General features: G+C 37.5%; 1 protein-coding gene across 1 annotated transcript in view; it reads left to right on the top strand.

Annotated features, from left to right (window-relative positions):
• Positions 1–27495, top strand: part of LOC133991020 (receptor-type tyrosine-protein phosphatase N2-like) — a gene marked incomplete at its 5' end in the record, with an annotated part of 213070 nt that overhangs the window by 12665 nt on the left and 172910 nt on the right. Inside the window, 8 exons of the mRNA XM_062429469.1 lie at positions 1376–1487; positions 1861–2005; positions 6617–6856; positions 6938–7091; positions 7889–8209; positions 8768–8808; positions 11543–11919; positions 26676–26762. Coding sequence (XP_062285453.1) covers positions 1376–1487; positions 1861–2005; positions 6617–6856; positions 6938–7091; positions 7889–8209; positions 8768–8808; positions 11543–11919; positions 26676–26762 — 1477 coding nt within the window. The remainder of the gene's footprint in view (positions 1–1375; positions 1488–1860; positions 2006–6616; positions 6857–6937; positions 7092–7888; positions 8210–8767; positions 8809–11542; positions 11920–26675; positions 26763–27495) is intronic.

Raw genomic sequence — 27495 nt, 5'->3', positions numbered from 1 at the left:
CTCCTCCGCTAATGAGTGACCTAATTAGTTTAGAAAACCTACTGCGAGCTCAGCAATTTCTTATCCGTCTTTCTAGAGGATACTTGCTACGTGTCAGCTTGGATTGTTTTCATACATCTAACTCTTTGAGTACCGTGTTGCAGTATAATTTATCACAGTTCAGGTTTCTCTTAACCCTTACACACTGATCGGGTCAAATTTGACCAATTTTGACAGCTTTAAAAACACCACAAATGTCTTTTACTCTAAAATTTTAAAGATTTTTTTATCCAAAAGGGCCCAAAATGCACAAAGATGAAAATATTTTATAATGTTGGTGCCACAAATTTTGGTCCATTGAGGCTGTTCTGGATCAGATTTGACATTTATTGACATGTGTTTTAGTTAAATGAATAGTTAGATAATAAGATACTAGTTATGAGCATTTTTTATTTTTTAACTTAACCCTTACATACTGTTCGGGTCAAATTGAAAGCTGTTAAAACACCAGAAATGTCTTTAACCGTGACATTTGATGACTTATTCTATAGTGGCCCAAAATGCACAAAAATCGAAATATTTTAAAATGTGTTACTTTTGTTTAGGTGCTACAAATGTTGGTCCATTGAGGCTTTTTTGAGCCGCATCTATATGACATGGCTTTTCGATAAATGAATAGTTAATAGTTTTAATAAGATAGTAGTTATGAGGATTTCTTTTTATGATGTAGCAGTGAAGACTGTTGGCTTGAGTGGTTATACAATAAACCTCACAGTTCCATTAAGTTCAGTTTCAATAAAATACATTTAAAGAGCATATTGCAGGTTAAAGTTTTTACAAAATGTGTATGTAATCTTGTCTGAAAAATACCATTTGAAAAGTTAATGGAGGGTTTTAAAATGTGTTTCAAGACATGAGGGCACACATTCAGTCGAACAAATTACAGTTTTGAGCAAAGCGCCTAGAAACTTTAAGAGTTATATGCTAGGCTCTGCGATAGCTCAGTGTAGAGAGTAGGTATTAATCAGTCAGAGCAGTCGTATAATTATCGCTATGTTATATTTTCATGTCTTAGGTAAAATAGGACATGATATTGTGTGATAGTAGCTGGTTTTTCTCCAGAAATGAGTGCTGTAAAACCTAAAAAATACACTCTCTCTGCTCTCTGAAACATTAATCACATTTATTGATCAGTCTGATCGACTATTGATGCTTTCTAAACACATCTGTGGTTCATAATGTGGTATAAACACTTTTTATGAGGGGATTCTTACTGCGAGGGTGCAGAATATGAACAAGTATGTAAAGGTTAATGCATATGTAGCTCCAAAAAGCAATAATTTAGTTATTCTTTTATGTTCTGGTTATAAAGGTTTTCTGTGTTTCTGTCTTGTAGGTCTGACTTGGGAAGACGACACCACCCAGCAAGTTCTGTCTAAAGAATTATCCGAACTGAGAAGGATTCCCTACCGACTGCCACAGAGCGGACCCATCTACAAGTCTGACAGGTTTGTCTATTTTACCAATCAGTAGCTCTGTGTAGCTCTTGTTTTTTCCCAGTTTTTTTGTTTACTCTCAGGTGTTCTCATCTGCTTGTCTAGTTATTCTCTGTGTGAGAGCTGATGTAGCTCAGAAAGCCTCCATAGCTCAGCTGTTTGAGAAGGTGGTTTATTTAAAGAGAGGTTGCTGCTTTTAATCCAGTCTTGGCTGTTAAATGTAATGTAATGTAACCTCCACCTAAAATTATGTTGCAGATGTGAAATGACAAACTGAGAATGTCTAAAAAGAGGAATTTTGTAATTTCACTTTCTTCTAATATACTGTATTTGCCTTGCTTTCTCCATCCTTTTCTGTCTCTGCCTCTCTCTGTCTGTCTTACAGGCCGGTTGCCGAGGCGATGGACCCGATGGACCAGAGGGTGAAGCCAGTTGAGGTGGAGCTCAGTAGAAACCTGCAGACGTACCTCCAACGCCTCGGCCTCCTTCCCAAGACTTCGTCTGCTGCCAGCCTGAGCACCTCTGGCAAGGTGAGGGATTCTCTGGTTGCTCTGTTTGCTTTATCTGAGTCTCTGTGCTGTTTTTTTATGAGCTTACAATTTACATACATGTTAATACAGTTTCACGTGTCTACAGTGTATTTCACATATCTAATCAGTATAACTTAATGGCTGAAAAATGCCTGATAAAGCCATGCTCCTCCTATTTTCAAGCACATCTGTTAATTATTTTCTTATATTCATAAATTGGATCCAATCAGCTCAACCAGTCTTCTGCTGTCAACTATTAAACAGCTTTTTTTGGTCTGAATAGTTCATATTATAGCACCTTGCTGAAGTGCATCTCACCTGTAGTTTAATGAGTGATGGGATTGAATCTAAGAACATACACCTTACCTACTTAGATGTATTACCTTCCTACATTTAGATTTTTTATAACTTTTTTGTATTTTACACAATCAATTTAGAAGCAATAAATAAAATGACTACCAAGACATTGCAAATATAAATCATACATGACAATCTAATAATAATTAAACCTGGGGTGAGAAACTTTTACATATAAATGAACGTCTGTCACATTAAAGCTAAATGAGTTCCCACAATGCCGATCAAGCTAAAGAAGCATGTTTCATTTTAAGTCCAGAGTCTTGTCTTGTCGTTTTTTAAAGTTAAACTAAACTACAACAACCACTTTTGCTCTAACTTTTCATTTTTGGTCTGCACTGCACACCAGTCCAACCTCTCTGACCTCAAGTAGTTAAGATGTGAAAGGATCTTTTAGTTTTAAATTACACTGTAGGAGTATGTGGTTAATAAAACAATCAAAATCAATCTGATTTGACACTGGTGATATTTAGACTAATTAATCCTCCTCATGGCTGATATATTCAGTCTGAAGGCAGCAGCTTGTTTTATGTGTAGACTCTGTGCTGTGCTTTAATAAAAGGGCAGTTATGTATTTGCTAATCAAACTAAAAATAATAGATCTCCGAGCCCCTCTCCCTAAATGTGATGGTTTCAATGATAACTTATCAGTGTTTGTTTAACGCTGTAACAGTGTTCCTGCAGCTTATAATGCAGCTCAGGATAATAATAATATAATGATAAACTTTATTTATATATGACTTTTCTTGAGAATGTTACAAAGTGTTTTACAAAAATTAAATAAAACCAAACAAGGCAGATAGAAATAAGGCAAAGTGGAGCACAGATGTAAAGGCAGAGGCACTGAAGTAATAGTACATGATGTATAAAATAATCATAAAAAAGAATAAGATCAATTATTAGGTGTTAAAACAATAATGACTCAAACATTTCCAAAAATGTTCACGCAGAAAAAAGTTTTAATAAGAGTTTTAAAAGAAGCTTTAATGAGATTCAGTGTGTCAGAGTCTGAGTGTGGGCGCTCGGTCGCCCACGACGACGACAGTTCCTCCAAATCACGCCTTCTGATGAACTCTGTTTTACCCTGAGACTTAACCTTTGACTAATGTTATGATTATAGACATGCTCTCATTATTAAATCAAGCTTAGTGTTTGGTAATTACATTAATTAATAGCTTAACTTTGTTTGACATAAATTGGTTTGGTTGGTTAAACTTCACACGCACGCACGCACGCACACACACACACACACACACACACACACACACACACACACACACACACACACACACACACACACACACACACACACACACACACACATGCACGCACAGATCCTCTGACTTCATTTAACCTCCAGATCTGCTTCTTCACATTAAAAGTGCCTCAAAGGAGCATAGAGCAATGTAAAAAATAAAAAAAGAACAATAATAAAAGAAGTTTAGTAGTGCATCAGTGTGAAAATGACTCGTTAAAAGCTAAACTGAAGAGGTAAGTTCGGAGCTTTCTTTTAAAATATGATAATGCATTATTTTATTTCTATTTCTTGCTTATTTCAATACTTTGGACACTGTAAGAAATACATTTATTTTACCACCCAAGCTTGACAAACCTCGTTAATGAATACAATCATTGTCATTTTATCCACACTGTTGGAAGCTGCTCTGCATATTTGACCTTTCAGGTAAAAAGCAGAACATCTGATTTATTATAACATTTGTATTGCAAGATGTCGGTAAATGATGAACTTGAGCTCTTGTTGCTCCCTCAAATTTGAAAGAAAGGGGGGGCGGGGGGGGAGCAGGTGGGGCATTTGTCTTTTTTTACCCCAACGTCTGCACCCTCCATTCATAGCCACCTGCTTCAATTAAGAGAAAAGAGAAAAAGAAAGTGCACACACACACACACACACACACACACACACACACACACACACACACACACACACACACACACACACACACACACACATACACACACACACACACACATACACGTGCACTAACACACACTCTAACTCCACACAAAGACACACACACACACACACACATACATGTGCACTCACACACACTCAAACTCCACACAAAGACACACACACACACACACACACACACGTACCTCTTCCCAGCAGGGAGTCGGGTGTCATCCCTCCTTGTCACTCTGCTCTCGCCTCTCCGTCCTAACTGATGGCTTCTCCCAGCGTGACCGTTATGAGTGAAATAATACCAGCAGAGAGTTCAGGAGTTCACCGCTCTAATTAATAACTCTCCACCACTCCTCTCTCTCCCTCCTCCGCTGCGTCCACCGCTCAGGGCGAGGGGAGGCGAGCTTTTTTGCATGAATGGCAGAGGCTTTTTTTTTTCTCCTCTTGCTAAAGGGTGTGTGTGTGTGTGTGTGTGTGTGTGTGTGTGTGTGTGTGTGTGTGTGTGTGTGTGTTGGGGTTATATACCAAAGAATCACAGAGTGCGACGGCGTGGAGCCTGCAGGCGTCGCTCGGGGGGCTCGTGGCTTTTTTTCTTCTTTCCCTATCCATGTTCACGTGTTTGGTGAAAAGTGAAAAGTAGCAGGAGGGTCCTTTTTTCAATAAAACTTTATTGACAATAATAATACAGTACAAAGGCAGTTATAAATGTACATTGCAAACAAATGAACAGCAGCCAGGGGGGGTTATTCAAATAAATACAGTAATTAAAGAACAAAAATGATATGTTTTGATAGCTTTCTTATTATTTGACTCACAGATGCTCTGGATGTATTGTTCAGTTTCCCTTTGAAATGATTTATGACATACAGTTCTAGCAGGAGGGTCCTTGTCCTAAAACTACATCAGCTGCGTGACGTAGATGAATAAAAGATACAAGGCAGCGCACTCACAAAGAGAGAGAGATGCAGGAACAAATACTGTACCAGAAGGGGCCTCCTCCTCCTCCTCCTCCTCCTCCTCTCATATACAAATCATAAAGAAGTATGACGACGACTCTGTGCGGAACTTCACCGTTTATGTTTTGCTATTGTTATGATAATTTTACCGTTACTCAGCCTCGTAGCATCTCTGTGCTCCCAGGTGGGCGTTAATGGAGCCGCCGGTGACAATTTGCTTTTGTTGGTGGCTGATGGATATGTTAATATGATTGCACAAATGGATTCGTAACTTTTATTTATTTATTTTTGATGGGTTTTTATTTTCACGTCAATAATGATTTTGTTCAAATTGTGGATGAAAGTCTTTTTTTTTTTTAAATATAAAAGGTAGATAATGGCACCTGCATTTAAACACTCACATTAAATCGGATGGTAGCAGGAAATTTAAACATATCCTTTTGAATGTATTTATTGTATTTCAAAACATGAGAATAAAAGCAGCTAAAGGAAATAAACAAAACAAGAATAACACTTTGAAAAGGAGTACGTATAAGTACAAATGTATCAAATGTATAAAAGTATCACAAATTTATTTACTACCAAAATATTCAATCTCAGTGTTTTGTGTATCTTTTTGATTTTTCACTACTCATACATTCGCTCATATGTAATAACTCACATATAATGTATAAACAACTATACAAAATGTATTTACAACCAAGAAGTACACATTTAATACAATACAACACACTAGATACTGCACTCCCCATTCTCTAGCATACACACCCATAACTCAGGTTATTCGTCTTCGTATTTAAAAATAAAAAAATAATTCTAATCTATTATTGGGAGAACAGCAAAGTAAGACTTTCATTGCATTATCTGAACCGCCAATAAACGTCTTGAATCTTTAATGCTTAAAAAATCCCTATTTAATGTCACTGTAATGGATTATAGTTCATAAATTAGTTCATTAAGTGAATAAAATCAACATATAACACACATTCATGTAATATTTAGAGCTTATATCTCAATTGATCCCAACTACCTAAGTTACCATTTGTTTGTATTTAGATTATTGCGCTCAGTAGTCATCAGCTGAGTTTGATGCCATTCAAAACATCTTAGTATTACAGACAAATTTAGATTTTAACTTGAAATACTTACGCATCAATTTCTCCTGGAGCAGATGTATTGTTATATCTATATGGTGGATATAAAATATGTTGTTGTGTCTCTTTAGAAAACATCAAATCTGCATCACATGTGACATAAAATCTAAATCAGGACGACATAATGTGAAGAATACTCAGTTATATTTACTTTATTTAGGTTCTTAAATGTGACACAGTGTTTTGTAAAGTTAAATATCTGATTATATCTGTTTTTCAGAGTGATCGTTTCCAATCAGGCATCCCTGCAGACTTCTATCGCTCCAAGGCTCAGACTGTGGCTGAGAAGGCATCTCCCTCCAGCTTCTCCTCCTCTCTTTCATCTTTCCAACCTCCGCAGAAGCAGAGACCTCCAGCCGACCAGCTTCTCGACATGCAGGATGAGGGTGACCTTCTCCTGGGCGCCCTGAGGCGGTATCTCTCCGGGCGTCTGTCCCTGCACGCTGGGGGTGGAGGGGGGGTGAACCCTGACGAGCAGCAGCAGCAGCAGCAGCAGCAGCAGCAGCAGCAGCAGCAGCAGCAGCAGCAGCAGCAGCAGCAGCAGCAGCAGCAGGCCCCCCTGTCCCGCCTCAGGCCCTCCTACATTAACGGAATAGAAATCTCGGGGTTAAAAAAGGAGACGTCAAAATCCAGACTTCCAAAGATGGGAAGAACTCAAGGGTCTCCGGTGAAGCAGCCGCTGACGTATGTGGACGGTACGAGCTGCACGCCTCGCTGTGGTACTCATGATGTCATCAAGCAGCACTCACACAGAAACACAAGTGGCTCAGTATTAGTCATCTTTCATCTTTTAGCCGTTTAACAGTCAGTCATGCTTGACTGGACTTTAACCTCCACGTATCTGCAGGAGATGTTTATTCATCTCTGGGTTTTTTGGGGTTATCTGCAGTTTGTGGTTGAGTTTAGTTTGGTTTAGTTTTATTAGGATCCACGTTAGATGAAGCCTTGCTGAAAGTGCAAAATGTATACAAGTATTGAGAATTTAGTGTTTTTAAGCAAGTTGAATTACTTGGTACAACGTTTTTATGGTTACACCACTTAGACATTTTTGTCATAATCCTCTAATATATTCTCTCAAAATGGATTAAAAGCAGATCTTTGATGCTGGGTCCACAAAAAAAAGTTATTCATATGTTTATTTTCACATTTAACCCTTTTGAATTTGACTAAACCACATGCACACAAAGAAACGTCATTGACCCAAATATAGGAAGTTGACAAATCAGTTTCACCACACAGATGACACAGTTTCTACCAGCGGATGCAGTTTGCTCAGCTGTTATGTAAATTGTAGCTCATTCATTCAATTCAATCAAAAGCTTAAGAACAGCTACTAAATGAACCTTTTTAGTTTCCAAGGTGACAAACTTTTAATCTCTAGTAAACAGAGGTTGTTTTAAGCCTTTTAACAAACAATCAATGCTGTTGTTTTCCTGCTGAGAACAGTCTGACTCATTATAGCTGATGCGTCTTATCTCCATCTCTCCTTCAGAGCGCTTCATCCAGAACGTGTTGAAGAACGTCGGCAGGCAGCACTTAGACGTGGACAACCTGTCCCAGCAGGATGTGGACCAGCTCTCCAGACTCATAGCCGACGCTCTGCAGGTGGTGGACCACGACAAGGGTCCCAACATGGGTTTGACCCGGTCGAGACCTGGGCCGAGAGATCTGGAGGGGGAAGAGGAGGAGTTAAATGATGGCGAGGAAGAAACGGAGGATGCTGCCAGAGATGAGGAAGAGGAGAAGTTGCTGGATAACGCTCCGACGGTGAAGCCACAGCTGAGTACTCAACCAGCGCCAGCAACACTCCAAGGTAATTTTATGGTGATTTATTTTGCACAATTAAGAAGTATTGGACATGACCTGGAAATCACATATATTTAACTTTAGATTACAAAAACATCAGCTCTCAAACAGCTTGCAAGTGGAGCATTAAAAGCAGTGTGAGAATAAACAGACATCCTGTTAGTGCAGTGTGCATAAACACAGTCAGTGTTAATAGTTCATTGTCCAATCTGATTGAAAAATATTTACACTACAAGTAAAAGTGCTCCAAAATAGCTTCTAAAATTAGTAAAATTATAGATAAAGCAAATTTGGCTTGTTTAAAAACCTGCAGATATGTTCTTTCAGAGTTTAGAAAATAAAATTAACATTGAAAAAAACTCAAATCAGTCATATATATTAAAGGAAGAGCAGAATTTGTGATTTATAACAAAAGTCCTTGACATTTAGAGAGTCGGCTCTCAGCTCTCATTTTTAATTCATGTTCATTTAAAGTTGTCGCTAGCTTCTTTTGTCTTTTTCCTTTTTTCTTTCTGACAAAACACAAAACCACTTCTGAACACGTTTACTGTCTTTCTCCCAACAGAGCGTCACACAGATACAGAAGAGCATAATGCGAAGGACGAGGTAAGCACTCAATTTGCTGTGTGATAAAAAAAAGAAAAGAACAAAAACTAAACTTATTTGTCAGCGGTAAAGCTGACATTATGAATAACTAAATAAATGTCACATTCTGCATGAAGAAGAAAATGCAGCTGCTTTCTTCTTTGAAACTCAAGTATTTTGTATGCTGGTGCACAAAGATGAAGTAAATGTTCTTACAGCTTAGCGGGAACTCAATATTCCTGTGAGGACCTATGCTGAGAATAAATCCAAAAGAGTTCGCAAACTGTTTGGTACATTCGTATATTTGAGGGTTTTCTTTAATAATCTCTTGTTAGAATAAATCACTTGTTAAGATCATTTCTGCCTTGATGTCAATGCAGGTTATCTTTCCACAAATATTACTGAAACTTAATTGGATTTCAATGCAATAATATTAACTACTGATAATGCTGCTACTACAAATGTATCACAAAATACATACAATATAAATGCATTAAGATGAGGTATAAAGGACAGAGATGTATAATTTTTGCACTGTGCAGTGTTTCCCCTACCGCACCGCCGCTGCTACAAAAATGACTGTGCTTGAAGTAACGTGACGTTAACTATGTTGATCACTTGCTCGATTTCATTAGAAGGTGCTAGCAGCTAGTTAACCATATAACTTCGCTTTTGGCTTCGGTGTAGGCTAGGCTTCATAACGCAACCTGCCCCCTCCCTTCATAAGCTACTGGGAGGATAAAAGCAGACAACCCAACTCTCCCGCATATTGATAGCGGCTCCTTGACGTCCGCAAATGAGACACAATCTCCCGGAATCTGGAGCGAGCGAGCAAGAGCGCGCACTGTAGAGTGACTTCGTGCGCGCACAAAAAACGATCGGTTTTCTATCGCTTTTGCGCATCATATCAGTGATATAATGTCATTGTGTGGATCATTAACCTTGTTAATTCATTAATATTAATTAAAATGCCTAATTAAATAAAAAAAAGGAGCAGAATGAAGCTAGACTCCTGCTACTAAATATATTATAGGTTTTAGTAGTCAGAAGAAGTTTAAATCAAAGTAGCTTCTGGACTCTGGTTGAGCAGCTATAGTTGGCGTTTGGACCTGGACAAGATGAGCAATTACCCCGAAGCTGGCAGCAGAGGAATAATAGCATAATATATTCTGACAGGCCGGCTGTTCTTTGAGTCGAGGCACTTATTTCCTCACTCTCGCCAACACACCGACACAAAAACTCCCACCGGTTCAATTTTAGCCCCTTAGACAAAAGATCTTGATTGAACAATGCCTCATTAAAAATCTGATATCTGTACATTATATGTCATTACGCAAGTTAAGCACTCAGTAAATCTGAGACGAATGACAAAGGTCTTGAGCTGCGGATCATTCATTATGACGTTGTGTCATTTGGAGATCTTAAATAACATTATAACATAGTACAAGCACACAGTGTTAAATGCACCTGTTACAACTAAAACTCACATGCAGAAGTGTTAATACAGAAATATGATTTACTTTTGAAAAGAAAACTGACAACATTTTGAGCATTTTAGAGATTCATGGCATATTTACATAATTGCAGACAGTTATATTTACAATAATAATATTAACATCAGTAGCTAGTAGATATTATATAGATATTGTCTTAGAATTTGGATATCGTAATATTGTGATATTGCAGAAGTGTCTTTTCCTGCTTTTAAAGGCTGCATTACAGTAAAATATTGTAATTTTCTGAACTTAACATACTGTTCTAGCTGTTGTATTATTTACCTTTTACCCACTTAGTCATTATATCCACATTACTGATGATTATTTATCAAAAATCTCATTGTGTAAATATTTTGTGAAAGCACCGATAGTCTTCTCTACAATATTGTTGTGATATCGATATCGAGGTATTTGGTCAAAAATATTGTGATATTTGATTTTATAATAAACACCTGTGTGTGTCTGGAGGTTTTAAAAGCTTAAAGGGTTCATATCACGCACCAGATTCTGAGAACTCATATTTGGAAATTGTTAGGAAACTGCAGGATATATCAAAAAATACTTGGTAGCTGATTGGATGTCAGCATCTTATCTTGTTGTGAGGCAGCTGGATTCACAATGCCGATTGGTCCGAATCACTGGTGGTTTGGACACAAGCGCATTACTTGATAAGATTCATTATCACGTGATCTTATGACTCCAGCTGCCTTGCAAAGTAACGTTAACATTCCTGTTGTCTTCCTGTCGACCCTGCAACTATTGTTCCCTCCCTGGTCAAAATGGTCTATATAAATTATCACCCAATTCTGTGTTAGACCTTTATAAGCCAGCTTTATTCCAGTTTATTACCACAGGTGTTACACATATGTTTGGAAATGATAGTGCCTCATTTAAATGAAACTATACCTCGTTTTTTGAGTTATGCCTGTTGGTTTAAGCATAGTTAAAGGTCCAAAACTTGAGGTTAACCTATGCAAAAATGCTTCCTGCTAGTAAATGTAAGTTCAGAGCTTAAGAGCTGTTATAGACATAAAACTAAAAGGCTGCAATTAAGGAGTTTTTTTAAAGTGCAAATCATGCAAAGTAGAAGAGCCACAGAATATAAATATGTGCATCCTTTAAAATGGACCCTTAAATACATTTAACATAACTTTAAGCATATATATCTGTACATCAGAAAACAACATTGCTTTTCAAGATTTGGAAAATGTGTTTCCATCTCTGTCTGTTGACACTTCTCACTTTTTTTTTTCTTTTAGCCCGACAGTGAAAACCTCTTCACCAAACTCCTCGCCTACCTGGACAAAACCCCCTTCTCCGCCTCCTCTCCATCAACCAAAAACCGCAACGACATCGCCGTGGAGACACCCCAGGGCCAACAGGTGGGGCTGGAGAACGTCCAGAGTCGTACCAGCGAGGCGGGGATGACGGTGCAGAAGAAGGACGCCACCCAGTCTGTGGAGGAAGTGTCGGAGGTGGAGGGCTGGATCAAAGAGGTGGCGCCTCCTCCCGCCGCGCTCGTGTACGACAAGCCGCACAAGAAGACGATGCACGTCCCCGAGCTGCAGCTGGACGTCAAAACCAACAGGAAGAAGGCCGACGACGACGTGTTCGGTTACGTCATCACAGACACAGAGTGAGTACTAAGGATGGGAGGAAAATATGAATCAATACTACACTTTCCTCCTTTCCTTCATTTAATATCAGGGCTGATATTAGATTAGTTTTTAAAAATCCAGTGACAGTATTTTAACTTAAATGCACAACATGACCATATTCTTGATTAAGATCCCTTAAATTTGATTAACAAAGAATTAAAAAATGGTGACAAACATTTTACGCTTCATAAATAAGCTATCCAATACATTAACAGTTTATAAATTACTGTAAGCATAATATTTGACCTTTCTGTGCAGCAATTTCTTATTTCTTAGAAACGCCTCGAACAAGGCAACAGGAAACTAAAGCATCAAAAATTACTACAAATTTAATTCAACGCCTCCGTAACGCAGTTTCACCGTAAAAACGAAAATTAGAATCTAATGAGTTCAGGATTTATTGCAGTGTTGTTTTATTAGTCTGTATTAGTTTTATTAATTAGCTGGGAAACTTTGTGAACTGCCATAGTTTAGATATGATTAAACATTGTTTTTTATGTCTTACCAACCATTATTCTATATTTCATATTCTGTTGTTACATGTTTTAATGTCATAATGTGTACAAAGAAGAAGAGTAACAGTCAATTATTTGATTGATAGACTTGTTCTACCAAAGCAAACGTCACTTTTTTACTGACAAATTACATACTTACAATACAATTATGTAATTTATCTGAATGTAAAAAAACACCATCAGAAATCTTCATATCAAGTTGTTTTTTTTGTTGCTTTTGTTGCACATTAATGAATGGATCTACTCATATTTCTATAAGATGCAAATATGTTAACAACAGCAATTAATGGAGTCCTTCAGTTTCAGATTTCAGGTTCTTACTGTGCCCACGTAGAGCTAATCAATATCATTCAATAGATAAAAATAAGGCTGTTATATTTGCTGCATACTTATCATGCAGCCTATAAAATGATTGTCTCTGTCTGCTGCTGTTAGTCATAAAAACAGAAGAGTGGAGATAAATGATTTGGTAAGGGGACAGAACTTTAATCAGTGAGTTTTTGTGTGAGTAGAGAGTAATGTTTTGGTACTGGCAGATGAGAACCCAAAAGCACGACACAGCGACGGGCAAGTTGTAACCAATTCAGGCAGGGTCAAAACCAGGAGATCAGTCTAACAAAAGGCAAACACATCCAACAATGGGGCAGGCATGTATCCAAAGTCCAGGCAAAACGGAAGAAGAAACGCCGGAGAGCTCAGCAGGTAACACACGAGACATTCTGGCAGGGAGCAAGTGAGAATGGACTAGTGTATATACATACTGAGGGACTAATGAGCAAATGCTGCAGTTGAGGAGATGAGGTGGGGAAAACCAGGTGAGGGGAATTAGTAGATTTCATGGTGTGAGAGAGGGATGATCTGATACGAGAGAGAGGATAGTTAATAATGAGACAAAAACAAACCCAGATAGAGGGGAACGTTTTTATAAAGTCCTGATATTCAACAAGTTTCTGATAAAACACGTGTCTACTGAGCCACTAGATGTCAAATATTACCCAGCATGCAACGAGAGGACACAGCAGGCCATCCTTTCTCCTTCGCACCAAGGGCAAAGTCATTTTCATATTGATTTCTCTGCTCCTCAGTTTGAGATTGAAGTCCTTTTAGAAAAGAAATGCTCGTGTGTGTTCAGTGTTGAAACGTCAGCACGGATCCTTGCAAGTGTAATTCTGGCTCAAGGCCTTTTATGGCCTGTGACTGTCTCTCTCTCTCCTTCCACCTGCAGAAAAAAACTATAAATGTTACTTTATAAAGGAAAAAAAACACATCTCGAGGTGTCAGGGTTTCTAATATGTTTAATGATGGAGAGTTGTACACCAGCACACAGACTTAATATGAGCATTTTTAATTTTTTAACTTAACCCTTATATACTGTTCGGGTCAAATTTAAAGCTGTAAAAACACCACAAATGTCTTTAACCGTGACATTTGATGACTTATTCTAAAGTGGCCGGTTTTTGTCCATTGAGGCTTTTCAGGCTCAGATTTGACCCGTATCTATATGACATGGCTTTTCGATAAATGAATAGTAAATAGTTTTAATAAGATAGTGGTTATGAGGATTTCTTTTATGGTATAGCAGTGAAGACTGATGGCTCTAAAGGTTATACAATAAACCCTGCAGTTCCATAAAGTTCTTGTCATTTTCACTTTACATAAAATAACATTTCAATCATTATTGCTATGTTATATTTTCATGTCTTAGGTAAAATAGGACATGATATTGTGTGATAGTAGCTGTTTTTTCTCCAAAAATGAGTGGTGTAAAAGCTAAAAAACACACTCTCTCTGCTCTCTGAGACATTAATCAATGTTTAATCACATTTATTGATCAGTCAGATCGACTATTGATGCTTTCTAAACAGATCTGTGGCTCAGAATTTAAAACACTTTTTATAAGGGGGATTTTTACTGCGAAGGTGCTGAATATGAACAGTATGTAAAGGTTAAACCTCCTTTACGTTACCTTGGGTAGTTTTATATCTTCTCACTTTGAATCTCATTTATCTGTATCTACACTATAAAGCTGCTATTCAGCTCAGGAGTATTTAAATGATAATCATGTGTCAGTACATTAAACCAGCAGCCACGACAGACAGCGTGAATATCAAGCTTTTAATCAGAAGAGGTGCTTCATATCTGGCTTGATTACAGAAATGAATAGTTGCCATGTGTATATATATATATATATATATATATATATATATATATATATATATATATATATATATATATATATATATATATACTTCGTTTATTGCCGTACTATAGGGGAGACCTTGAGTATAATGAAACATTCCTGAATCTGTAGAAGGTTATAATCAGGTTTTATTGAGTCTGTTTTTCATGGGAGGTTTTATTTATTTTATGGCAGAGGTTCTTGATGCTGTTCAACATGTATCGGTTCATTTTTTCCATCTTATATTTTTTATACAAACTGAAGTAGACAGCTGCTATCTATGAAATGCTTCAGGGACAGTTTTACACTAAAGGTAGTTTGGTTTTTACCACATTCTGGTTTCCACTTTAATACACCTCAGCTGAAACAGGCAGTGTGGAGTTAATTAAGAGTAATTACATACTTTAAAAACCTACTAAACTGATTAGAGAGCAGATTTCCAGGCGTTACAGACTTCATTGATGTTCCACATTTGTAGATCATATCTGGTTAGATTCAAACGTGAACCCACTTTCCTGATAAAGATCATCCTAAGCAGAGTTTTTCCTCAAGCACTATTACATTTTCATGCACATTTCCTAATTGATGTATGGCGATTACACCAGTGAAGACAAAAATAGGATAATTTAATAAAAAGAGGATATAGAAACTGAAAAGTGGCACTTTTTCTGCTGTGGTTATTGCTGTTTAGCTGATTTTAGACTTATATGTAGATACAAATAAGGTGGAAGAAGGGTATGATGGTGATAGAAGCTGGTAAATGTTGGTGCCAATCTGTGATAATTAATTTATGCATTATATTCTATCACCAAAACACCAAAAAATAAAAACACACAAAACTTTATATAACACCTTTCATACAGGTTAATGAAGTTCAGCGCTTCACAGTTGACTGACAAGCTGATAATAACACAGAAAAAGAAAATTGTGAAAAAAGTGTAAACCGAAAACAACATAAAGGAAAGGAATAAAAATGAAGAAGAGAGAAAATAAGACTGATAAAAATGTAAAATCAAAACAAACAACAAAAAAAAAAATTAGGATTTATAATAAAAATCTAAAATTGAATGACCTTAGCTTTGTTGTATGAGTGTATAAAAACACATTACCATGGAGTGAAAATTAGTATTTATTTAATTTTTATCTCTTTTTAATTTTATATCACACAAAGGGGGCAATTCAAAAGTTTTAATTAAAAAAACAAAACAAAACAAAAACTAAAGAAGTTGACGAAGCAGTGAGGGGAACAACATTCATCTCTTTCTATTTTCATCTTAAATGGTTGAAAATAATCACCCTCTTAAATTTATGGTTTAAAACTTCAGTTATGGAGTCAGTCATTTAATACTGCTCCTTCTTCTTCTGGTGTGTATCCTTAGACCTTCAGCTCTGTTGAGGCAAGCCTGTCCAGTGTTTCATTGTCCAGGTCAATTAGACCACGATTGCCATTTGGTGGCTGGTGTGTCGGGCAGCTGCATGTTCACATTCAGTGAGAGCCCATTTTTGCATTGCTGCTCCAAAGGGTTATCCATTGCTTTCAGGGCAGGTGCTGGCCGGAAACATCTGTGAGGTCTTCAATGTAGTGGCAGAGCCTTGATGGTTGGTTCTGCTGACTTCCACTGGTCCCTCCATCTTGCCTTGACCCAGGCAGCCTCGGAGGTATCAGATGGTGTTGTGCAGAGCAGTTCTTTAGCGCTTTGGTGTGTCCGTAGTGATCTTGTGGAGGAGATGGGAGTCACTCATCTGTGCCTTTCAAGCGAGGGTGAGGTCGGCTGCTTCTCGGCTGACCTCTGCTGTCTGCACCTGCTGTCTGCACCTGTTGTCATTTGTGCAGCTTTTATTAGTAGATCACCTGCAAAACACATGCTAACCAAGCGTGCAATCTGTTGTACTTTTTAAGTACCCTTTATTTGGGATCTTCCTTTTGTGTTGTGAAACAATGAAAAGGACGATTTTCAAATCAAGGATGAAGAATATATTTATTATCCCTGCGGGGCAATTTGTTCTACAGCCATACAGTAACCATCAGATAACAACCATAATAGACAGACAATAAGTACAATATAAAAAAACACTTTGAGTTATTTTTAAAATGTCAGAGGCTGCAGGGACGAATAAGGTCTTAAATATGGGAGTGGTGGGACTGACTTGGCCTGTGTCAGCTCAAAAACAGTAACTATACTCTGCCAGAAAGTGTTACAGCAAACTCTCCATCGAGGTACAACTCTTCTAACTTCATGACACAGATTTGGAGGCAGCGTCGCTCTGATCTGAAGTGAGCAGCCGGAAGGTTTAAGATGTCCTCCGTAATTTTTTTTATACAGCAGATGTCAAGTGCAGTCAGCGGATTCCTCTCTTAACCTTTACAGCGACTCTTCAAAGTGTCTCTTGACAATCCTGTGAGATCTCCGAACTTCAATAGAGCACCTTAAAATTGTCCTTGACAGTTTGCATTATTGTGTCAAATCTCTCCTGGAGCGAGCAAAGTACAGCGTCACATGCAAACATGGTTAAAAATGCCACTTTGAGATTTTGCAGTGCATCAGAAAGAAAGAGGGTTACATGTGGAGTTAGTTGTGGCAAGAATCTTCTTAATATCTACATCTTTTCACATATATTTTGGTGTTTGAACAAAGCTTCAAGTCCTCTATGTACTGTGGAAAAAAGGGGCACAGCACACATCTGACCTGGTGAAAATGTCACACTGCACTATACAAAAATACACACAATGCATTAAGAGTGCTGCCTTTTTAGGAAGTCTTATTTGTGCAGCCTGGTACCTGATCTCTGCACACTCTGTTTCCTCCTCAGTGTCAAGCTGTGATTTAACTGTGAAGAGGACAAGGTTGTGCTTTGTGTTTGTTAGTTTTTTCTTTTGAAGAAAAGTTTCAAGATGTCTGGCACTCTTACAATCCCACTATATCTCTTCATCACTTTTACTTTAAACTTTAAACATGAACATGAAAAAAAAAAACTTCTTACTTTGTATACAAAACATCTCACAGCTCATAGCTTTCTTTAAAGGTGCCAATAACTCTTATCTAATAGTTGTTGTGTGCTGAGAGTTTGTTACAGGGACAGTCAGTGATAGTGTGTGTAATGTGAGTTCCTGTAATTCTCTGTAGTTGTCCTGCTAATATTTGTGGTTAAAGTATGTAAAAACATTAAGCGACGTTACAAATTCAGCAGCAAGAACAGTACTTTCCACTCATATATTCAGATTTTAATTAAACTACAATTATAAAGGTTAATTATAACTATAAACTTTAATTATAACTATTCTAATTAGCTGTTAACTTACCCTGCTCCTTCATCTGAATCTATCTGCAGATGGTCTCATCCATATGTTGATGTAGGATTAGCATGCTAGGCTAACAGTCCGTCAGCTGTGGGACACAAATACCATAAACGCATCTATCACCTGCCCAACACAGTGGTGGCAAACCTGAAACACTGCAGCTACACCTTATTGTCTATTGGCTGCACACAGCACAGTGTCTCTATGCTGATGATGCTGTGTTTTATAATTTATTTATACCTGACATTTCTCACACTGAGAATTGACAAAGCCCACTGCACAAAAATGTATATATACAGAAAGGAACGGTCGAGGCCTAGGCATATATAATAATAATAATAATAATAATAATAATAATAATAATAATAATAATAATAATAATAATAATAATAAACTTTATTTTAAGGAGCCTTTCAGGGCACTCAAGGTCGGATATCTCTGATTTATCGACTTACCAGCCAATTAGAAAAATAGTATTTCTTGTTGCCGGGTAATTTTTCCCCCGGCTACAAGCATGTATAGTTATTAGAATTTAGCTGAATTTGTCTTTTATTGGATTAACCCATTTTTTAATTTCTATTTGCGCTGATTAATTATGAACATTATATAAAATTGTACTGGTTTTTATGTAGCAAAAATAATTGGGAGAACTGGATGCAGCCAAAGCGCATTAAGTTTAATTTGCATTGCAGTTGGTTCACTCATGAGTTAAGCGTTGTATACATTCTGCCACCAGGTGGTGCTGAAGAGTGATTAAGAAACAAGTTGTGAAAGCGTTGCAAGGCGGAGAAAACTCTGTTCAGTGTTGTACACAGCATCAGAGCAGCAGCTAGTTTATTTCATAGATATACGTCTGTATGTCTGTGGTTTAGTTAACTGCTGAGGAAACCCAAACCCTAAATATTGTTAATTTGTTTTCCAAAATGTAAATTTGTCTCAAACTTTTGTTTGACATTTTGTAATGTTGTTTTGCACTTCCTGGCCAATGTACCTAACAGATGTAATCTCACTCCAAACTTTTTATTAAACCCTTTCATGAGCCCTGATACAGATACAGATATGTTTAGTGATACTCTCTGCTAAATAGCTTTGGATGAGAAAGTACAGCTACATGATGCTCAGTAAGGAGTAAAACATCCTCCATTTCTCTAAAAAGCACCAGCGTCAGTGCAGTGCTGCAGAACAGCTGTAAAAAGACAGATTAGATGCAAACTCCTGACATTTTTAGCACTGTGGCAAAGGTGAAGCCTGATAGCAGGAACCTCCTGGTGGGTTCAGTGTATCACCTCCTCCTGTGGCCCATGGCGAGGAGGAGGAGGAGGAAGAGGAGGAGGAGGAGGAGGACAGGGTGATTCATCACAGCTGGAGGAAAACACCTGGTCCCCAACACACACACACACACACACACACACACACACACACACACACACACACACACACACACACACACACACACACACAGATCTAGGCACATACATTTGTTTTTCTCACCATCTCTTAACCCTTCATCCCATAAATGATTCTCCCTGAGTTTTTTTTTTCTCTTCCCACACACAAACACACACCTGATGAATCATGATGCACATTACCAATGTGATTTGCATTTTAAAAAGTTATTAAAATGCAGTCTTATTCTTTCAAAATGTCCTTTAAAAAAAGAAAAGAAAAGTGAAGCATTGTTTAACACACTTCACTGAACACATTTACATGTCGAGGACGAACACAATGTGGGGCGATGTGAAACTCTCAAATGCCGTCCACCAAAATAAATTCAGTTTTTTTAATGGATTTTACACCTCAATTAGCTTAATTGATTATCAGGCAGAACATAGTAATTGGCACAGGGAAAAAAGGGGGCATGTGCTTTTTTTTCTCGTAATTGCTGAAGTGTATCATCAGGAATCTATAATTATATATTTCCTAACATGCACCCACGATTCCTCTGTATTTTGTTACCTGAGTGTGCTCTATCACTACTTAATTAGTTTCACAGGTTTATAGACCTTTCTGATGATAAACTGCGACACAAAACCACGACTTTGAGAGGTTATTATTATCTTACATTTACACATGAATAGTGTAAAGCTGTGAAATGATGAGATGTGTTCGACAAAGGTCAACTTCGGTGTCGCTTTATCGCTTTAACTTGTAAAACTGATCATTAATGTACAACAAGAAAGCCTTTTTTAAACCAAGAGTATTACTTTCTATGATAGTATTTCTTTCAAAGATCTTTATCAATGGTGACAGCAACAGCTTGGTGATATTAGTTGTGATATATGAAATGACTGAGCTGTATGTTGTTTGGTTCTTAGTTTTTTACGTTGGTGATTTCACACTAATTAAACCTGAGTGTTGGTGTTGGTTAGATTTGTACTCGGAAGTCAAGATTTTCCAAGTTCCTAGTCATAAATTTCAGTTGGAGTTTCGACTCGGAAGGTCGGAAGAACCTCACCACCATGGTAGCCCTGTGCATCAGTGGTGTGAAAGTAGTAGTAAAATCCAGTTTATTAGCAGCTTTGTCTTGCTTTATCTGGATCTCAAGGAAATTGCACGCCTACCTACCACAGTCTACACCGGCAACCTGGTGATGCTAACCAAGTTAGCTGTTACAACTAACTATAACCACGAAACTCCAAGTTCACGGCTATTTCCATACAGTCTATCTGTCCGTGCTCCTGAACCTGTGAATCAATCAATGTGTCAATCACAACGTAGCCACGCCCTAATGCATACCCTGCTTTATCGTCAAATATAAAATCAGTGAGGGCAAAATTTCACAAATGAACATCATACTGCATTGAAGAAGGCTTTAAACCATCGTTTGAGACCATAAACACATTTTGAAAACATTTACTGAGATTAGAAATCAAGTGAGAAGTCGGTGAATTCTCAATTGACTTGTATAGAGACGGAAGTCCTTTTGACACCAAAACAGTCGCCCACTGGTGGCCTTTTAATAGAATGCAGTTCTAAGTTACTTTCACGTTGACCTCATTGCAGAGGTCAGGAGCTCCCCGCCTGGTTTGTATGCGCAAAATACATCAAAATGCATTTTCATTAACTGGTATTGCTACAGTATCAATGGCTAACCTGGCTAGAACTGGTTTTCTGACTTCTAAACTGGAACGGTTCAAACTCGGGTGTGACGTCATTCCCAGCTCCAACTTCAAACTTCCGAAGGTAAATGGAACGTGGCATTAGATTATGCATGTCCGTCTTTTATTTCTTTGTCATGTTGGATTCCTTTCTCTCTGTGCGCCTCGGTGTGAAAGCATCGAGGGGGATAAGCCTCAAAGGCAGGACATGAATTTTTGAAGTTTGAAGAAATCTGTTTGTTCAATGTTCAACCGTATATCCAAATTCTTCTCAGACACTCCTGTCACCAAAGAACATGACTCACTGGTGTCTGATAATCTGCAGAGCCTGGACTGATGATATTGGCTGAACAGGAGACAGAAAAGAGACAATATCGATGACAATAGTGCTAAATTATGTATCGGAGGTGACTAATGTTGAACTCCAAACCAAATTTGTTTGATTTTGGTCTGAAATTTGGTTACTAGAAACTCTTTTTTGACTGAGTCCAGAGGAAGTAGGATTGAGGACGGATATTCTGGTTTACAAAACGTGATTTCACATTGTTGTTTTGTAAGTATTTACCAGAGCTTCAACAATTAATCAATTAATAGATTGACAGAAATGTAATCAGCTACTATTTTGATTATCAGATAATTATTTCAGCCATTTTTGAAGGAAAAACAACAAATATTTTCTAGCTCTAGCTTCTCAAATATGATGATTTTTCAGTCAAAACATGCAAATTAAAGACATCACTGAGATCTCTTTTCATTTCATAGACTAAATGAGTACTTGAGAAGATACTTGGCAGAATAATTGTTAAAGAAAGTAACTGTTAGTTGCAGCTGTAGCATTCACAATATGATTCTTGCAGCTTTGCATCAGCAGCATCGTTGGACAGAACAGGCTTTTGTGTTGTTCTAAGTAATATATTTAAGTAGGGCATGATAAGAAATGCAAGGATCACATTCATCAAAGCTGCCAAAGCACAGGCTGTCGTATCACGGAGGGTTTTGATGTGTAACCCGGCACGCTGTATGCTTGCAGAGCTGACGTTTTAAAGCTGCTGTGAGATCTCTCCAGTGCAGCCATCAGCTCTGAGGATCTGCAGGCTGGCAGAGTGATCACTGGTGTCAGATCTGAAGCAGCTGTTCTGCACTGTGGAGGACTGACTCATACTGTGGGCTGTTGTAACTGCTGTCTGTTCTGCACGCTGAAGGAGGGCAAGATGGAGAGGAATATCTGCCTGTCAGTAACTTTTCATAGATAGTTTTTCTTTTTTTTTGGGCTGTGATTTAACCAGAGTCAGCCATATTCTCTTATAAAACACATAAAACACAATTTTCGAGGCGTACTTTTTCAGTTTTAGCCATTCAATGTTGTTGTATTTTCACTGGCTGAATTTGTCTCTCCTGACTGTCTTTGATTCATACGACAACCGAATGACCGAGAAGTTATATGGATGCAATTACTCGGAAGATGAAGCACAGCATAGATGACGAAACTATAATTTTTCTTCTTTTATTGCTCTCTGCTCTCTCTCAAGGCGACTGTGCTGCCTCCGCTGGTCGATTCACGTGTCATTTTTTGTGTGTGACTTTGGCAGCCGTGTTATTAAAACATTTAGCTTTGCCGTTAGTGACCATCGGTGTCACCAAATAAAGCTGTATTTTGACGTTTCATGACACTTGGAAAACATATTTTTTGAACTTCCAGACAAATTATATGCAACAATTTGACTTTTTAGACAAGAAAATGTATTTTTAAAATCAGAAAACAGCCAAAAAATAAACACATAAAAGCAAAAAAAAATACAAAAACATCTGTCTATTTTTGTGGCACTTGCTGCCAGAATATACAAAGAGTACTGCGACTTTTCTTTTTAGGTCAAATATAATATATTTTGTAATGTTTTCATATTTTTTCTTGAGATGTCTTTATAAGCCCTTTTGGGGTTTTTTTTCATCTCACCAGTAAATATATTTTTTTACCATTTAAAAACACTGTTTTCTGTGTTTTCTTTGTCACCCATGATTATAACTGTTTGCCTAAATTACAAAAGTGCCTCTTCAGTGCTGTTTAGAAACTCAAATGAACAATACACAGAAATTACAGAACTTGACTGCTAATTTTACATAATTTGATATATTTAAAAAGTGAGTGATTTGCACAATCTGCAGGATATCTCTCCTCTTTCGTCTCCATATTCACCACAGTCAGAGTCACACCAGGTGTTGAGATATATACCGTGCATCCTGCAGGTGTATGGAAGCGTCTCCTCTCTGGGGGGGGGGGGTCAGACGAGTCCGCAGCAGATAGGAAGCAATTAGCTCAGAGTTTGGATATTGAGCTTTAAGCGTCGTTTCCCAGCACACACAAAAAAACACAGAAAAACACAACAATTGTTTTTAATTGACTCACTTCATTTGTAATTCCTCAATTGTTAGTTTCTCTGTTTAAATTTAGCTGCTGTGTGACTATCAGGAGGGACACCGAAGTATCCAAAAGTCCTGATAGAGAGGAATGGAGTTTTTCTGTTGGGTGAAAACAGATCAGGAGTGAAAGGACAAACATTAACAACAGAAGCAAAGAAGGAATGATTAATTAGCAGTTAATTTTCTTGATTATTTATGACTTGTTGGAGCCGATGGTGATCTGAATCTGAAGATATTCAATTGTTGCATATATCAAAGAAAAAAACATCAAATTCTCATATTTACGAAGCTACAACTGGAGACTTCTTGGTTATTTTTTGCTTGAAAAATGACTCAAATTAAGCAATTATCAAATTAGTTGCTTTAAATTGATTACTTTAATCATTCATTGATTAATTGCTGCAAACTTAGAAGGAACAAAATAATGAGGAATGAAGCACAGTAGGAAATAAATAGAAAGAAAAGTGGAGAGCAGAGAATGAAAGAAAGAAGAACAGTGGGGAACAAAGAGAAAGAAAATGAAGGAAATAAAGAAAATAAAACAATAGAAACAAGAAATAAATACGATCTTCAGATCACACAATGTTTTAAAGTTTTTTGATCATTAAACTGAATTTGGGATATTTTTTTTACAGAGAGGAATGATGCAGTTACTCTAAAACACTTTATTCAAGTACATTTACTGTCTTTATTCATTATTCTTATTATTTTTATTATCATTATTTACCATTTTTATATCCACATTAACTGAGTATGTACCAGTTTTTGAGCTTATTCTTTCAAAATCTTCAAAAATGTGTTGTAATACCTTGTTTCAAGGGGGAAATTTGATCTGAGAGCAACACTTTTTTCTTTAAGCCTTAAATTTGATGATCTCTCTTAATTTGACCCAGAATATACAAAAATGTATACTATAAAACTCAAAGTAGTCTGGGGTCACATGTCTAAATGAGCTTCGCTTTTGGCTATTCTTTCAGACATGTGGAGTAAAACTTCTACAGTTGTACATGCTTTAGATGATAACTATCCTTCAGCATCTCCTAGTTAACATCCATCATAAATCACTTTTTTCTAACAGTAGTATTTTAATACAGTTTTTAAAGTTTAAAGGAGACTGTTTGAGCCATATTTCTTTAAAACATTCAAACATACTGTCGGATTCACCGAAATTTAATATAATTCATTGAAATAATCTTTATGTAACAAAGGACAATTATGTTATATAACTAAATAAATCACCCATTTATCTGTGATTGATGAGGTGTTTATATATGATTTGGGATTCAGAAGTTTGGTATAAAGACTAATTATGAGGAAATACTGTGGTCAGAATATAACAGTATATAAGAGTTAACCTTCGTGTCGTCCTCCCGGGTCAAATTGACCGCGTCTGTTTTGACTGTTCCTTCTTTCCTCCCTTCCTTCTTTCCGTCTGTCCTTCCTCCTTCTTTCCTTCCCTCCTTCCTTTCCTTCCTCCCTTCCTCCCTCCCTCCTTCTCTCTTTCTTCCCTCCCCCCTACCCCATTCCTTTTTTCCTCTGTCCTTCTTTCCTTCCTTCCTCCCTTCCTATTTTCCTCTCTCCCTCCCTCCCTCCTTCCTTCTTTCCTCCTTCCCTCCTACCTTCCTTCCTTCCTTCTTTCCTCCGTCCTTCCATCCTCCCTCCTTTCCTTCCTTCTTCCAACCTCCCTTCCTTCCTTCCTCCCTCCCTCCTTTCCTTCCTTCTTCCTCCCTTCCTTCTTTCCTTTCCTCCTTTCCTCCCTTCCTTCTTCCCTTCCTTCCTTCCTCCCTCCTTCCTTCCTCCCTCCTTTCCTTCCTTCTTCCATCCTCCCTTCCTTCCTCCCTCCCTCCTTCCTTTCCTTCCATCCATCCTTCCTTCCTTGACTCGAGGACAACAGGAGGCAAAAATGTTTTGTTTTCAGTCCAAAAAAAAAGAAAAAACTTTTTCGAGGAAGCCCACACTTACAAACAGAGAGGTCATTCTCATTGTGGAAAACTGCCAAAGCCATTTTATTTTGTTAAATGACTCTACAGAGTTGGTGTTTAAGGTCTGACCTTGTCACTTCCTGTCAGCGCACACAATAAGAGCGCAGAGAGTGATGATAACGAGACCTTCCTCACTTCTTCTTCTTCAGTATTCACCTCACTACCTCGCTGCTGCACTTCACACATATCTGACCTCAGCTGGTTGCTTTTTGTGTCGAACGTATTTGTTTTTTTTCTGGTTTGCTGGTCTCATTTCATTCAAACTGAGCTCCCTACTTCTTGTTCAAGTCCTTCTTTTTCTTCTTCTATTTGCCTGTCACAAGAAATAAAGACAGGATTCAAGTGCACAAACTTCAGATTTAGTTTATTTTCTTAAATTAAGAAGTGATAAATGATTAAAACCTTCATTGAACATCAAACTATTTCAAGTGTTTATATAATATGAATTAAATCTGAACTGATTCTGACTTTTGATTGATCAATGAGTGAAAGAAAAACAGTTTTAATTTAAGTGAGCTTCAAAGTTTCATCACATTAACAAGCAGAGAAAACTTCGTCATCAATTAACATAATAATGTAGATATTGAAATTAAGTTTTTAGAGTGTTTAAAGACAACTTTTTCTAGGCAGTGCAGTTTTATAGTGCATTTTTTATACACAGGCAACTCAATGTGCTTTACATAAAAACAAAATATTAAACAGCACAAATTGTAAACATTAACAAATACAATTTAAAAAGAAGAAAACCCAATTATAATAAAAAACAAAACAAAAATAGAGCTTTAAACATTAACAAGCAGAGGAAACCTCTATCAACATGATACTGTAGATATTTAAATAGAAAAGGTTTAAGAGTGTTCAATAACAACCACATTTTAGGAAACTTAACTTTTGCTAGTCAACTCCACTACACTACAGACACCAGCGTCCAATAGTTGACCGTCTGTCTTCTTCTCCCTTTGTGGTATTTTATAATAAAGAAGACCTCATGTTTACGTGATGTATACGTGTATACGTCCTTTTTGGAAATCCACCTTGATAAATGTTGCTTTATAAGAAATGATCTCCCTTATAAATCATGTCAGTATCCATGATACATACATTTTAATTGGTAACCTATTATATTTCCAAAGTAACCTTCACAACCCTGGATACAATATCTGATGATTTTAATCTTTCTCTCTCTCTCTCTCTCTCTCTCTTCTTCCTCACCTTATCCCTCCTTCTTTCTTCTCCATCATCAGCGCGCTGCAGACAGACGAAGGCCTCCACCTGATGGAGATCCTGGCTCGCATGTCCAAAATCCAGATGACGGACTTCGCCGAGCTCTCGTACGTATTATTGCTTTTCATCATCTGTCAGTTATACTCGCTCCTTCCTGCTGTGTTAATGCTTTTTGAGCAGTCTGGCTTCTCCATTGAGCCTAAAAGTGTGTGTGTGGTGAGGTATCATAAAAAATAAAAAATAAACACAAACTGGCTCATTGACAGCACTTTTCTGCCAATCTGAATAATCTACTGCTTATGAGAAAATAAAATTGATTTGGGCGCACGCACCTGGTCTGGTTAAATGATTCCTATAAATAAAATCTGGTCAAAACAGATTCAAGTGATAAATTTCACCCCGTGTTTGTGTTTTCAGCAGCATGATCACAGCTGTGTCGTACTAACAGAACAGCTGGAGCAAGTTCTGCAGCAAAAAGATATGACTGTCAATTTTCCATATTTCTTCTTATTACTAACAAAATCTCATGTGCAGAGCAGTGAATGGATCTACTGACAACTATTGTTCGTGTGTGTGTGTGTGTGTGTGTCCAAAGCCTGATATATCTTAATCCTTTGTGTTGCTGTTGTCCATAAACTATTTAAAAACTCATCAATGAGCCACACTGTTCCTTCTGTGATGGCCAGAACCCAAAAATGGACTGAAATGTTTCAAGGATTGCACAAAAAAAACACAAAAAGGAAGTCAACAAATGCCAAAGACCTTAGGCATTTGTTGCCTGTAGGTTAGACCTTTGTAGCGAACTTTCATTGAACTTATTACCACTGGTTTAACACATAT

Source organism: Scomber scombrus, chromosome 11, assembly GCF_963691925.1.
Source record: "Scomber scombrus chromosome 11, fScoSco1.1, whole genome shotgun sequence".
In the NCBI taxonomy this organism is placed as follows: Eukaryota; Metazoa; Chordata; class Actinopteri; order Scombriformes; family Scombridae; genus Scomber; species Scomber scombrus.
The sequence above is the reverse complement of the archived record's forward strand: the minus strand, read 5'-3'. Positions and strand labels throughout refer to the sequence as shown.